The 16,108-nt window shown below is 47.8% G+C and overlaps 1 protein-coding gene across 1 annotated transcript in view; it reads right to left on the bottom strand.

Annotated features, from left to right (window-relative positions):
* Positions 1-15,085, bottom strand: part of GPR143 (G protein-coupled receptor 143) — a 49,409-nt gene extending 34,324 nt beyond the window's left edge. Inside the window, exons 1-6 of the mRNA XM_046673449.1 lie at positions 14,776-15,085; positions 12,125-12,234; positions 11,087-11,181; positions 4,929-5,021; positions 2,184-2,293; positions 85-193 (exon numbers count right to left, since the gene is read on the bottom strand). Coding sequence (XP_046529405.1) covers positions 85-193; positions 2,184-2,293; positions 4,929-5,021; positions 11,087-11,181; positions 12,125-12,234; positions 14,776-15,085 — 827 coding nt within the window. The remainder of the gene's footprint in view (positions 1-84; positions 194-2,183; positions 2,294-4,928; positions 5,022-11,086; positions 11,182-12,124; positions 12,235-14,775) is intronic.
* Between the last annotated feature and the right edge of the window lie 1,023 nt (positions 15,086-16,108).

Raw genomic sequence — 16,108 nt, 5'->3', positions numbered from 1 at the left:
TACAGAATTCGAAATACGATGTACATCCGAAAAAAATAAAAATTAAAAAAAAGAAAGAAAAAAGAAAAGTAGAAGAAAGCTTACCAAATAACGAAAACCAGCATTATTTTGAAAAATCGGATCTTGATCACGGCTCCCATCCGTCTCTCGTTCTCTGTGTAAATACCTTGTCTTCCTTTTAGTAAAGAAGCCACTGTGAAGAACAGAGGGGGACTGCATGTCACCTTCATTATTTACATTTACAGAGTGACAAGGAAGGGAACCGAAACAGAGGTGAGCCCATGAGCAAAGCCAGAAGACCACAAAGCCAAGCACGCCAGGCTTTCCTCACAGCTTCCAAGTTGCAGTTCTCATGGACTCGAGGGAATATATATATTTAAAACTTTTACTTTGAAATAATTTTAGATTTACATAAGATGTGCAAAGATAGTACAGCGAGTTTCTGTATACCTATACCCAGCTTCCCCCAAGGTTAACATCTTATATAACCACCACGGTCCCATTTGTCACAATGAAGAAACTGACATTAGTATTGTACTGTTAATTAAATTTGGGATTTTACTAGTTCCAGAAAAATATTTTTAAAGGTTTATATTTTCTATTATAAGAATAGTGCACAGGGCTAGCCCAGTGGCGTAGTAATTAAGTTCACGTGCTCCACTTCAGTGGCCCAGGGTTCGCAGGTTTGGATCCCGGGCATGGACCTACACACCACTCATCAAGCCATGCTGTGGCAGCATCCTACATACAAAACAGAGGAAGATTGGCATAGATGCTTGCTCAGAGACCGTCTTCCTCAAGCAAAAAGAGGAAGATTGGCAACAGATGTTAGCTCAGAGCCAATCTTCACACATACACAAAAAATAGTGCACATTTCCTATTTTAAAAGGTTGAAAGATTTAAAATTTCTCCTTATACACAAGTTGGAAAATATAAAAAAGTTTAGAACAGACTGAATGACCCATGGTCCACCCAGAGACAACCACTGTTAACATCTTAGTATACTTCTTTCCAGTCTTTTTTCTATAAGTCACTTCCACTTGTTTGATGTAATCAAACCACTATTTTTATGCAATTTTGTAAAAAGAAAACATAGCTATATTTAATACACTATTTTTTTTTTTGAGGAAGATTAGCCCTGAGCTAACATCTGCTGCCAATCCTCCTCTTTTTGCTGAGGAAGGCTGGCCTTGAGCTAACATCCTTGCCCATCTTCCTCTACTTTATATGTGGGACGCCTGCCACAGCATGGTTTGCCAAGCGGTGCCATGTCTGCACCCGGGATCCGAACCGGCAAATCCCAGGCCGCTGAAGCAGAACGTGTGCACTTAACCACTGTGCCACCGGGCCGACCCCACTATTTTAAAATATAGATATGAAAAGAGTGGTTTAAAGGGCTGTAATGATTGCCTATTCCTAGTGGTAGAATCCTTTAAAAGTTTTAAAGTTCTACAATGGACAGCTGATCCTCAAGCGACCTTTGTGTTAAGGTGTGCTTCCTTATTCTCATTCTGCGCTTGAGAGATCCACACGGCTTGAGGAGGTTGGACACTGGCTCCAGCTCACACTTCCTTGAGGATGGGGTGGCAGCTGGAATGTAAGACCCCAGCCTCAGCCCAGAGGTCTTTTCAGAGCATTTTACTGACTCATAATATCCCTCTTATCCAGTTCTTACCATTGCATTTGACTCATTTCCTGCACTCTACTTCCTGTCTCCTGTCCAACTGGGAAAAGACAGGTCAAGTACATTATGGGACATAATGTACATTACCAGGCTCATAACTCTTCATTTCAGACTCCATACCTTCCCCCTGCTCCCCTTTCCTCTCCTTCTGCTCCTGTCTCACCTCCACAGTTGTCCAAGGCCACTCCTGGGGCCTCCAGGGCACGCCAAGGGCAAAACCAGGATGAGCCCAGAAGGAAGCGAAAAGTCCACTGGTCCTGGCCTTGAGCTACCAAACGTTGGCAAAGAGCTTGTATAGCCTGTAACTAAGTAGGCTTGCTCACTTTCATGTATTAAACCTGCTCACTTTCTCCAACTCTTCTGCTTATGTCTCTGGAGGATGACGAATGAGGTCAATTGTCCTAGATAATTCCAGGAGGACAATGTGTGTCATGATCTGAGCCCAAGGCGTGGGGCTGTACCCCGTGGCGTGCACCCGGGGAACTTGCCCGTTATTCACCTGCAGTCACTGTCTTTTGGAACAGAATGGGGTTAGCCACAAGGACGAGCAGCAGCGGCAAGTATGTGGTGACATAGTGGGGGATGGCGTGCTCCGGACCCCTCTCACACCTGAGGGAGGAAAACCAAGTCATTCTCCAAAACAAAGCTTTGCCTAAAATACGCCTACTTATCTGGAAGCCGAGATAAGAGGATGCGATTGTAAAGGGAAATGCACAAATCGACTTCTGACTCCGCCCAAAGGAAATCTGACTCATATCTCCTGTCTGTGAACAAGCGACACATCCCCAAGAACAAAGGAGATCCATCATGTCTTTAGTTGTGTCACAAATGAGAGGATCTCTAAGGCACTCCGTGGGGGGAGCTTTTAAAGGTCCCTACTGAGAGAAGGAGAAAAAGGAAGACACTCTGGGAGGGTGGATTCCCCCCACTGGGTCTTCTCAGGGGAAAAACACACGACTCCAGTAAGACAAAGGCCCTCAATGAACTAGTTAGTTTTAAGCACTTACTCCATGCTACGCCTGGACAATGCCATGAATAAGATCCAGTTCCCCTCCTTGAGCAACTGAGAACACCCAAGCCCCACATTTCAAAGCACAGCTGTCCTCATGGTTATGGACAACATTTCAGTGGTTCTTTTCAGGGAGAAGGACCAGGATTGCTATTGAGGGGTCACGGGGAATTGCTGGTCACCACAGGACATGGTGGAGTGCTACACACAGGTATGTTACCAAGGTAGGAACTCTCAGCTAAGACATGCATAATGTAGAAGAAAAATGGCAAAGAGGAAGAGAGCATCGAAAGCCAAGGGGAGAGAGGACTGCTCAGGCCCAGCCAAAGAGTGAGGTGGAGAAGCAGATGAAGGCCCAGGCCCCGTGGCCACAGGAGGTGGAATGGTTAAAATGCAAGTACTCGGGCCGGCCCCGTAGCCGAGTGGTTAAGTCCACACTCTCTGCTTTGGCAGCCCAGGGTTTTGCCGGTTCGGATCCTGGGTGTGGATATGGCACCACTCATAAGGCCATGCTGAGGTGGCACCCACATGCCATAACTAGAAGGACCCACAACTAATAATACACAACTGTGTCCCAGGGGGCTTTGGGGAGAAAAAGGAAAAATAAAATCTAAAAAAAAAAAAATTCAAGTGCTTTTGTTTTAATATGCATGGAGTGGTCAAATCAGAAGGGAAAAAATGGCAGAAAATACAAAAAAACACAATGCCCATCTTTTCTTGCCATAAGAAGGATTACACCACCCCCTCATGAGGCCACCTTCCTCTTGTTAATAGGAGCTTTCATCGTCAGCTGTGAAGGCTAAAATGCGGTCTGGAAAGGCTTGAGGGGAGAAAGAGAAACAGGAGGAGAAAGAGATGCAATTCCGATGCAAAGACTGAGAGTAAATGACAAATGAGAGAGGGAGGACAGGAGCGTGAAGAATGCGAGGGTTCCGGGCCATGGGCTGTCAAGATCAAGGGATGATGGATTATGATGCCGAAAAGGAGTGGCCTGAGGACCACGGGGGCACCTCTGAGTTCCTTGTGAGCCCTGCAGTGATGGCTCCCTCAGGCTCAGATGTAACTTTTCCTGGAGTCTCAGGGTCCCACAGGTGAAAGTGACGGATGAAAACCCCCTTTCCAATTAAGTGCATTCTATTATAACGGCTGCTGACATGTATTTGTCCTTTTAAAGTTCCTTGAGAGAGCAGGCCGTACGGATGGATCTATACAGAGCTCTGCGAGTATGCACTGTCGACAAGGCAACGCCAGTTTGGCAATGTCTAATTGAGTAGCTGCAACAAGTACAAAAAGGGGGAGAAATTGTCTACACAAGTCAGCAAACTTTTTCTGTAAAGGAACAGAGAGTAAATATTTTATGCTTCGTGAGCCAGACAGCCTCTGTTGAAACTACTCAACTCTGACATTGTAGTGCGAAAGCAGCCATAAACAATACAAACACAAATGGGCGTGGCTGTGTGCCAATAAAACTTTATTTACAAAGGCAGGCAGAGGGCCAGATTTGTCCTGAGGGCTGTGCAGTGCTGATCCCTGGTATACACTGCTCTAAAGTCACAGACAAAGACAACTGTCCAGCCTCTGTTTTCGGTTTCTCATTGGAAGTTAGAGTATATATCCCTGGAGGGACCTCGGGGCTTTACAAACGGTTGCATTGATGGGAGTTGAAAGTTGGAGAAATGAGACCATCTCAGTGGCCCCATCTGCCCGTGTCTGTGTTCAGGATAGCTGAGAGCACAGCATGGAAGAGAAGTGAGAAAGCGAAGCAAGCAGAGGCTTAGAATCAGCTTTCCTGAGAGCCACTTTTTGATTCTTCCACGTCATCTCGAACTCATTCTTAGACTGTTAAACCCCCCTGCTCATCCAGAGGAAGCTGGTTTGAAAAATAAAAATGAAGGAGTGGGCACGAGAAAGCTGCATCAACATGAAGGGGCACCTACCAAAGCTTTGCACGCATACTTATGTGGAGGAGACATTCCTAAAGCTCTGCGTACGTACCTGTGTGCAGAGGCACCTACCCACACCACCGTGAGAGATGGCAGGGAAACTAAGGCAAGGGCGCAGGGAACTGTAGGGAGCCCCCAGGGCCTCAGCTGTACGGGACAGCCTCACACAGCCTGAGACAAGGGCCTGAGCGCAAGGCGCCCGCCCTGGGTCAGCGCCCACGCATTTCCTGCAAGAGAACACACAACGGGTGAGGGAGCAGGGCGAGCTGGGCTGTCGGGAGTCCGGGCTCACCTGGACACGGAGGGGTAGTAGAGGATCACCACTCCCTCGACGCAGAGCAGCGCGGCCAGGCCCCACGCCATGATGCGGTAGAGCAGGATGGTGCTAGGAGGGAAGCAGAAGGGGCGGCCGCACCTGAGAGGAGTGAGGATGAGGGCCGGCAGTGGAAACGACTAGACCAGCTCCCGCGCTCCAGAAAATTCAGGAAAACGCACACAGAGCAAAACCCTCAGCAAAGAGTTGCCTTATTTTGCCTCTGAAGTTTTTTTTTTAAAATTGAGGTGTAACTCATGTAACATAAAATTAACCATTTTAAACTGAACAATTCACGGGCATCTAGTACATTCACAATGTTGTGTAACCACCACCTCTATCCACTTCCAAACCATCTTCATCACTGCAAAAGGAAACCCGCCCCCATTAATAGTCACTCCCCATTCTCGTCCCCTCAGGCCCTGGTAAGCACTAATCTACTTGGTGTCTCTACGAATCTGCCTGCTCTGGACATTTCATCTAAATGGAATCACACAATATGTGGTCTTTTGTGACTGGCTTCTTTCACTCAGCATAACGTTTTCATGGTTGAGAGGAACAAGACATGGGAACTTCCTAAGTGCCCGGCTCACCCAATAAGCAAGCAGCAACTTATCCCCAATCCTTTCCGAAGTTACCTCCCTACCGAATATGCAACTGTTTTAATGCTCAGTCCAAACCAAGAAGAATGTCCCAAGAAATCAGTGGTTATTTGATGTTCCAGGAGAGCAGGGAGCTTTCCCACCTCCCACCACCCCATTCCCTGCATAGTTAACATTCTTGGACAATCTCTATCACTCATCTTTGTACTTACACACCCCCCACCCCGTTCCCCCAAGGGATCCGGGGCAGCCAGCCTTCGGGTCAGGAAGACGGAAGACCTGCGCACATGCACAGCTATCTGACCGTTCCCATCCAGCGTTTAATTTGCCTCTTCTGTCCAACAGGACAGAAGCCCAGGGCTCCATCAGAGGGTGCCCGCCGTCACTCACAACTCCACCAGACTCCTGGCAAATAGCACAATCCCCGACTCATCAGCAGTTTAACTCTGAAGATCAGCTGTGTAGACAAAGGAGCAGTCAGGGATCAGTGTGAAAGGACGCCCTTGTACAAGGAGACACGAGGGAAAAGAGATGAGACGGCACACAGGAATGAGCCGCAGGGAGAAGCAGCGTTTCCCAGCCAGCTCTCTGGGAGGTCACGAGGCAAGGACTCCAAGCTGTTCTGCCTCCCACCTTCCAGCCAGTTCTGGAGCAGCCCTGCCCTGCCTCTCTCTGGGTCTGAGGGAGGTCGGGCTGTGCCTTGCCCAGAAGTCAGAGGCTTTGCACAAGACTCAGAACCCTAACGAGCAGCTTTCTGCAAGGGGCCAGACAGTTAAGAGTGTGGAATGTCTTGGGGGTTGGCTCCATGGCCAAGTGGTTAAGTTCGTGCGCTCTGCTTCGGCAGCCCAGGGTTTCGCTGGTTCGGATCCTGGGCACAGACATGGCACCACTCATCAGGCCATGCTGAGGCGGCATCCCACATGCCAGAACTAGAAGGACCCGCAACTAAAAATATACAACTATGTACTGGGGGGCTTTTGGGAGAAAAAGGAAAAATAAAATCTTTGAAAAAAAAAAAAAAAAGAGTATGGAATGTCTGCATTCCAGACCCTAACCTCAGGCTGGAGGGTGCAGTGGCATTATTTGCTGAGGTGGGATAGAGTGGGTCGGAGATGAGGCCAGGCAGGTCCGGGGCGGGCACTCGCCAAAGCCTGGTCGACACTCTCCTGGCCCCAAAGGGCCTCTCGGGGTGGGAGTCAGAGCTGGGCCAGCTCACACAGGTGGCACTCACTTCAATAACTAATACAACCCAAAACCCACACCAGGGCAGGAGTCAGAACTCCAATTCATCCACGATCAGAGCAGCCTCTGGCTGAAGATCCTCGTTCATTTATCTGACCACTGGACAGTGTTCATGTCCCAGAACACAAAGGTCCTCCCCAGAGCCCCTTTGCTCTCACACTTTCATTTTCTCTGAGCAAGTAGTGACCTCAGTTCAGGGCTTTCCCCAGGATCTCAAGCGCCTTCTGTTACTGTTCAAAATCTGTATATCCCACGCCTGGAAAGAAAGTAGCAGTTTAAATTTTAACTTTCAATCTGTCTTAATGACCTTTCTCAGGATTAGGATGAAAAGAAACAATTCTCCTGTGCCAAAGAAAACAGCTAAGGACTGGAAGGACCTAGAAGGGACTGTGGAGTTTACTTCAGCCATACCTACGAAGCCTGGTCCCCTGCCCTGGACTTCCTCGGGACCCCTCCCCGCCAGCTGCAGTCTCTTAATTGCCACCCTTGGCCCTGGGCTCTGGAAAGAAACTGGCTCTTAAAAGAAGAGCTACAGAGGCTTCTGGACCCATACTCTCAGCTATGGCTCAAACCACCCAGTGCTGGCCCCTCAGAGACCTCACACCAGGAAGCATGACTTCTGCCAGGGACCAGGTGGGGGCTGCGTCTCCAGGGCTACAGAACACCTGTCTCACTTCTCTGCTGTGCGCTCTGGTCCTTGTCACCAGGAGAGCCCACTCCACTCCCGACAATCTTCCTAGCGCTGGAACCCTGCCCCTGTTCCTGCCCTTGGGAGGCCTCTGGATGTTTCATCTCCTTGGATGTTTGCCTCCTGCATTATGGGTGGTCCTTGGAAGTCACAATCTGCCCGGCATCCTCTCCTCCCTGCACACCCCCATCATCCTGCCTATCCTAACGCTGAGCTCCAAAATCAATTCCAAACACTCTTCTGGGTGTGAGGGGGCTTTTTTTTTTTTTTCTATTTGGTGAGAAAGATTGGCCCTGAGCTGACATCTATTGCCAATCTTCCTCTTTTTGCTTGAGGAAGATTGCCCCTGAGCTAACATCTGTGCCAATCTTCCTCGATTTTGTATGTGGGTTGCAGCCATAGCATGGCTTGATGAGTGGTGCTAGGTCCACGCCCAGGATCCAAACCCACGAACCCTGGGCCACCGAAGTGGAGTGCATGAACTTAACCACTATGCCACCAGGCCAGCCCCTGAGGAGGGCTTCTTGATTGCCTGTCCTGGCCTCTCAGGGCTCTGCCTGTCCTCTCGGTCCAGACAGCTGTCAGGTTGCCCCGTCTTACCCCAGTCCCCCGTGGGTGGGGATGAAGCAATGCTTCCTCCTATGACAGCAGGAGGCAGACACTTCTTCCAGCTTCCTTTCCAGGCTCCAAGGTTCCTCTTATCTCCACAACTGCTAGTCTGTGAGACTTCTAGTTGTGTCACAGCTCCAATCCCTCCAAAACTGAGTGAGGGAGCCATCGTACAGGGACACACACTCACTTCAGGGATGAGGCCTTCTCATGCTGCTAGCTGCCTACTCAAAGCATTTTCCCTTTTTTCCTTAGTAATATAACCTGGATGTCATGCAGAGCAACAGCCTGCTTGGCTAACAGACTATATTTCCGTCCTCCTCTTGCCGATAAGTGTGGCCATGAGACTAAATTCTGGCCAACAATATGAATGTGGAATTGTTGGTGAAACCCTCAGGGAGGCTGCTTAAAGGGAGCTGGCTCGGGGGAAAACAGACCCCTTTGCATTGCCCCCTTCCTCCTTCCTGCTGTCTGGAATGCAGATGTGATGGCTGGAGTTCCAGCAGCTATATTGGGCCATGACACCTTGAGGATGGAAGTCACATAATAGGATGGTGGAGTAGGAAAGCAGAAGCAGTTTGGGTCCCTGATGTCCATCATAAGAGCTCTGGATTCCCTATCTCTGGTCTCTTTTAGCATGAAAGAGAAAGTCCTATCCTGTTTAAGTCACTATTATTTTAGGTATTTTATGTAGTCAAAACTAATCCTCACCGATACACCTGGTTGGCTACCTTGGACCTTGACTATCTTCCCTAGAGAATCTTCACAACCAGGTAAATCTAGGTTTTTACAGACGTGTAAAAGCTTAGGAACTAAGGTAAAAAGGTGGAAGGAACAAACACAAAAATGAAGTAAGCACTGCATTTCAGGCCAGAGAGACCAAAGTTAACGATGATGTGGTATCCATAAGGACTATATGCCATTTCAGAGCAGGGGTCTACTAAGATTGCCCAGTGTACTCTATGGCCTAAACATGATGCTTATTTGGCTACTGATGTTGGTTTTAAAAGTGAATTTATTCCACAAATGGTGCGGGGACAACTAGATATCCACACACAAAAGAATAAAGGCGGACCTTTTCCTCACCCACACACCAAAATTAATTCAAAGCTAAATAAAAGTGTTCAAACCATAAAACTCTCAGAAGAAAACATAGGTGTAAATCTTTGTCACCTTGGATTAGGCAATAGTTTCTTAGATGACAGCAAAAGCACAAGAAATAAAAGAAAAAAATAGAAAATTGGACGTCATCAGGGGCCAGCCCCGTGGCTGAGTGGTTAAGTTCACTCGCTCTGCTTCGGTGGCCCAGGGTTTCGCAGGTTTGAATCCTGGGCGCGGACATGGCACCGCTCATCAGGCTACGCTGAGGTGGCGTCCCACATGTCACAACTAGGACTCACAACTAAGAGTTCACAAGTATGTACCTAGGGGCTTTGGGAAGAAAAAGGAAAAATAAAATCTTTAAAAAAAATTGGACGTCATCAAAATTACAAACTTTTGTGTTTCAAAAGACACCATCAAGTAAGGGAAAAGAGAGCCCACGGAATGGGAGAAAACATCCGTAAATCATCCATCATAATAAGGCCCTTGTATCCAGAATATATTAGGAACTCCTACAACTCAATATAAGAAGACAAATAGCCCAATTAAAACATGGGTGAAAGAAATGAAAAGCTATTTCTCCAAAGAGGGTAAACAAACGGCCAATAAGCACATGAGAAGATGCTGAACATCATTAGCCACCAGGAAAACAAAAGCAACAGTGAGATACCACGTCACACACACCAGGATGGCTAAAATATTAAAAACCAAACAAATGCACAGCAAATAACAAGTGTGGTTAGCAAGGCTGTGGAGAAATGGGAACCCTCATGCATTGCTGGTGCCGACATAAAGTGGTGCAGCCTCTTTAGAAAGCAGTTGAGCAGTGTCTTACAAAGTTGTACACAGAGTTATTGTATGACCCAAGAATTCCACTCTTAGGCGTATACCCATGAGTATATGATGAAAACGTATGTCCAACAAACACAAATTCATTGCTGCATTATTCCTAACAGTGACAACAATGGAAACCACCTAAAATGTCCATCAGCTGAGAAATGACTAAAACGTAGTCTAGCCATACAATGGAATATTACTCAGCAACGAACAGGAGTGAAGCACTGATATGTGTTACCACATGGGTAAACCCTGAACATGCTATGCTAAGTTTAAGAAGCCAGACACACAAGGTCACATATAGTGTGATTCCATTTATAAGAAATGTCCAGAAGAGGCAAATCTAAAGACAGAAAGTTGATTCGTAGTTGCCAGGGGTTCCAGGGGAGGGGAGATTGGAGAGTGCCCAATAACTAGTACAGAAATTTTGGAGGAGTGATTAAAATGTCATAAAACTAGATGCTGGTGACAGTTGCACAATTCTGTGAATATACTAAAAAACAATGTATTTTACACATTTAAACGGGTGAACTTTATAAAGCTGTTTTTTTTTTTTTAAAAAAAAAAAGCAAGCAAGATTCAATTCAAAGCCACCAGTGCCAATGTCCTAGGCACCATGCAATTCCTCAGCTGGCGGCCACCGCAGCTCCAGCCCCCTCAGGTTCCATAGTTAGCATAAAGTGTCAGTACATATTTGGAAGGATTTTTTTCCTTGAACTTTTCCATACAATCAAAAATTGTTTATATTCATGCCAATTTTTTTCAGCATTTGTCCAGTTCCAAGCATTTAAATTATTGAATTACTTGTTTTCAAGGTTTTAAAATGGTCATTATTTTGAATCTGCGTTTGGCTTTTTATACTTGATCTTAGCCAAAAGGCCAAGAAGCAATATTGGCTTTTTATAAATGCGAGCTGCCATAGATTTCTCGGGGAAGGGGCCAGCTGACAGATTCCGACCGACTGTGTCTGCTGTACTGAAAAATACTTCGGAGCACTCAATAGTATCTCCTCAAACCACAGAGCCTGGGGCAGAGAGCCCGCGGACTTCTCTGAATACCTCAGTCCCGCAGATCTCCGGATCACCAGATAGGCATCAACCGCATAGCAAAACAGCCACCAGAAGCAGGCACTGTACAACAGCTGGATCCACATCTGTAATCAGGAAGAGCCTGGCATCAAAGCTCCTGGAAACAGGCACCAGATTGCCCCCATCTGTGAAACGAGCTGGCAGACGCCCTCTTCCTCTGACGTCAGGAAGCAGCACATGAAAGGCCTCCGGAGACACGCGGACAGTCTGGGGAACCAAGGGGGGCTGTGCCTTTGTTCTCTGCCTGCTCAGTGGGACTGGACGAGCGAGCCGTGCCTTCTGCTACACTTGGAGGCACAGCGGAGAGAGGGCTCAGGCTTGCGGCTGAAACCGGCATGAGGGCTCACAGGGTCTTTGAACTAGCAGCTCTTTTGCTGAGAACAAATGAACACGGGCAGGAAAGACCTTCCTAGGAGAAGGGAAAGGAAAGGGGCCCCGTGTGTTAGAGGCAGCAAGAGATTGATACTCCTCATCAGTGGGGGCTGAGACAGATGCTCCAGCGAGACGCAGCTGGGAAGCACGGAGGGAAGGGAGGGAGAGAAACTGACAATTCTGCTACAGACGGTAAGGTCAGCATAGCATCCACGTACTTTAAGATCACTCCCTTGAGCCTTAACCCAGTGAACAGAGCAATGTGTGTGTGTATCTCATTATGTAAAATACATCCAATAAATCAATAACTTCCTTTTTTCTGGCCAGCTGGTTTTGATTATGGCACTACGGTAAAGATTGCATACGTGTGCTTAAGGGTGGGGGGAGAAACCCCACTACAGCAGTGGTTCTTAAACTTGAGCGTGCATCAGGAGCCCCTGGAGGGTTTGTTAAGTCACAAAGGTCTCCCCTCCCCTCCAAGTTCCTGATGAGTAGGGCAGGGCAGGGCTCTGAGAATTTGCATTTCTAACAAACTCCAGTGGGTTGGTGGGTGGGTTGGGACCACACTTTGGAGGACCACAGCATAAGAGGAGAACAGGGAGGGACGAGGGGCCAAACAAAGGGAGGCGTACTTACTGCGCTCCCCACACAGAAGGCGGCAGGCCAAATGTCTGTCCTGTTCACGTCTGAGATGCTTTCAACGAAATCTGGAAATCCTAACCACACCGTAGACCGGACTACAATCCCTAAGGGAGAATTAGATGATGCTTTGTTTCTGGTCCTAATTCAAATCTAAAGCTGACTTGTCACTCCGTAAAAACGATAGATAGATAGATAGATAGATAGATAGATAGATAGATAGACAGATAGATAGACAGATAGATAGACAGATAATTGATAGATAGGAAGGGAGAGAGAAGGAAGTGAGGGAGGGAAAGAGAGAAGAAAGGAAGAAACACATTGGTGTGGGCAGAAAGAGAGAGGAAAAAAGTAAGACTGAGTTACTCAAAAAATTAATTACTATTATGGTGGCAAAGCACTTAGATTTCAACTGAAACCATCGTTAGCCAGAATCATGTCCCTCATCTCTGTATTTACTTGGCATTAACAAGCGATTATGTGAAGAACGAGCTTTATTTCTTGGCTATATTTTTAATGTCCATGTTAACTATTCCTCATATAAAAAAAGAATGAGAAAGCACAATTCTGAAGTTTAAAAAGATAGTACTTTCATTCTTTAAAAAAAACACACTGAAGATTTTCACAAATTAGTTCTTGATAATTTGCTCTTGACGTTTATTATTTGTGAGTTTTCTTTGCTGTTAGACCCAAATATCTAATTCTCCTCAAAACAATACACACACACACAAGGTATTTTATTAAGAGTCTTTGTTAGGTAATGTGATACACTTTGTTTAAGCACACACTATGTAATACACTGCTAAAGGGGAAGGAACTATCCACAGTACAAAGTTAGACATATTTACTAGTGTACACTAGTATCTAGTGTAATACACTACCAAATATATACTGTCATATACTAGTAAATATATACTGTCATACACTACTAAACATTTACTGTGTAATACACTACTAAACATATACTGTGTAAGACACTGCCAAATATATACTGTGTAACACACTAGTAAGTATATACTGTGTAATACACCAGTAAATAAACACTATGTAATACACCACTAAAGGGGAAGAATGAACACTAGATAGCTTAAGATAGATCTTCTCACTGTCAAGCCACTGCTAAGGAAAATACTGCTTTTCCTCTGTGAGTGCCGTGTTGACTCCAGCACATAGCCCTCCTCTGAGCTCCATCAACACCCTATGACCTAGGCACTGGGAGTTCTTATTTTTCAGTGAAGGAGTCCAGTGACCCAGCCTTCCCCTGACTTCTACTGCTGCTCATTGGCCCACAACACCATCGACCTCCCTTCTAAAGGTGGAAGAACATACAGACATTATTTCAGTGACCCTCAAAAGATGTTTGGGTGCATCTTTATTTCCAGATGTTCAAGTTACAGGAACTAAATTACTGTTAAGATACTTTTCCAAAATGATTTAGAAGAATGGGGAAGAAAACCAATTTTTTATTTAATTATCCTGCACTAAAATGGTTTTATCCTTAATAGAAAACAAGTATTGCTCCCTGTCTTAGTCCTCAAGTCTGAGAAAGCGACTGGAGGTTCCACAGCATTTATTGGAAGTCAAGGTTCCTGAGCCTCTCCCATCACGGAGAATGGGAGGACTGGGCCCTGGGACACACAGCCACCCGTGCCCAGATACCTGCTCAAGGTGGGGTATGAACTGCTGCCCTCCCCTCTGGGCACGCACATGGAGGGCAGTTCCAACCCTGCCAACAGCCTTTGCTTCAAGAGCAAGCATTACCGAAAAACTCCACAATGGTCAGCACCTGTCAGCCGACTGCAAAATGTGGACAGTGTTTGGATCCTGATGCGAACAAACCAACTGAAAAATAACATTTATGAGACAACTGAACATACACCAATGATATCAAGGAATAGGTTTTCATTATTTTAAGGTGATAGTGATATTGGTGTAATATATATAAATATATGTGATATATATATTTAAATTCTTATCTTCTAGAGCTATATACTGAGATCTGTATGGATGAAATGATACAAATTCTGGGATTTGCTTCAAAATAATCCAGTGGACAGTGGGATAAGGGGATGGGGTGTAGATGAAGCTGGGTGATGGGAACCGGGGGGCTCATTATACAGTCTCTCTACATTTGTATATGGTAGACATTTTCCAAAATAAAAAGTTAAACAAAATGGTTGGCAATGTCTAGCTTAGAGGTCTCACTGGTCAAATACTTATGGATCCATTATATTTTCTGGGTTTTGCTTAACGGCACTGTCTAAAGTTTCCCTAGTAAGCTTGCAATAACCAAAACAATAAACTGGTTTTTTAAAAAAACAAATGTCCCTTGGACATAATTTTCACCGCCCATCTTGTTTTGTAGAGACCCCTAGTAGTTCCGTCCAGTCCCGAGGGAGCCGCCTCCCGTTTCGTCCTCGTCTGCGCTCGGAGTACGCAGATGCCCTGCCCATCTCCGCCCGCCGTGCGTCCCGACCTGGGCAGCGACCCGCTGCCAGCCTGGGTCGCGCGCCTTCATCCACGCGCCAAGCAAGTCCCACCCTAGGGCCGTGCGCCCTCGCCCAGACTCGGGGGCAGGTCCCACCCCGGGGCCGTGCGCCCTCGCCCAGACTTGGGGCAGCTCCCGCCCTGGGACCGTGCGCCCTTACCCAGGCAGCCGAGCCAGTCGCAGGCGGTGGCGGCGCGCAGGATGCGGGCCGAGGCCGGAGGGGCTGTCGCGGGGGCCCCGGGGCCCGCGAGCCGGCGCCCGGGCAGCAGCTGCAGGAGGCCGAGCGCCAGGCGTAGCGCGCCGCTGCCCAGGCACAGCGCGTGGAAGGCCTGCGGCTGGAAGCCCAGCACGAGCTGTGTGGCGGCGTCCCGCGTGGGGCAGCAGAAGGTCCCGAGGCGCGGGGAGGCCATGGGCCGTGCTCCGGATCGCGGCCAGGGTCTGCCAGGACCCCGCCGGCCGGCCTGGGTCATGTGCTGGGCGGGCTTGTGGGGGAGGCATCATGTGCCCTGGGCCTCTCTCGCAGCCCCCGCCCCGATCCCCCGCGCTTGCAGAAAAGGCTCCCTGGGGGCCGCGCGCCCTGTGCAAGCGCCACGAGGCCTCACGAGGGGGATGCTTGCTTGGGAGGAGGACGGGTGGGGGAACGAGATGCCAGAGGTCGGGGAGGTCGGCTTTCTCCCCTTTCACCCAGCCTCCCCAGTGGTTTCATTCCCAGAACCTAGAGCCCCCAAAACTGCCATCTCGTCTTAGCTGCTCTTACCAGGAAAGCATACCTCATGTTGCAGATTTTTCCTATTTGGGACTCCGCCATCCGTGATTTTGATGCGTTACAGGCACCAGAACACGTTCATAAACTGTGACCGATGTGATTCGTATTAAATAGTGCTCTTTTACGGCCCCTCTGCGCCATGGAAACAATCCCACAGAGGCAGGATTTTCATTTCTTTTTTTAAAGAGTGGCACCTGAGCTAACATCTGTTGCCAATCTTCTTTTTTCTTTCTTTTTCTCCCCAAAGCCCCCAGTACATACTTGTACATCCTAGTCATGGGTCCCTCTGGTTGTGCTATGTGGGACGCCACCTCAGCGTGGCTTGATGAGCGGTACCATGTCCACACCCAGGATCCGAACTGGTGAAACACTGGGCCGTGGAGGCGGAGCACGTGAACTCACCCACTAGGCCACGGGCCTGCCCCTGGGATTTTCGTTTAAAATCAACAAATAAATCTTAAAGAGGGGCCGGCCTGGCCGAGTGGTTAAGTTTGCGTGCTCCGCTTCGGTGGCTCAGGGTTTCACCCATTAGGATCCTGGGCGCGCCAGGTCGGATCCTTTTGAAGCGGTGGCATCTGCAGCCCTTTGTTAAAGGCTCTACTTCCCATCAGGCAGGGCAGCCTCTGTCTGCCTTCCACGGGTGCCGACAGGAAGCCTAGGCCTGTGGTTTTCCAGGAAGAAGGCATAGGAGCTGAGCCCAAACTTTGCCTTCCTTAAAACTGCAAAG

This window comes from Equus quagga, chromosome 10 (genome assembly GCF_021613505.1).
Source record: "Equus quagga isolate Etosha38 chromosome 10, UCLA_HA_Equagga_1.0, whole genome shotgun sequence".
Lineage (NCBI taxonomy): Eukaryota > Metazoa > Chordata > Mammalia > Perissodactyla > Equidae > Equus > Equus quagga.
The sequence above is the reverse complement of the archived record's forward strand: the minus strand, read 5'-3'. Positions and strand labels throughout refer to the sequence as shown.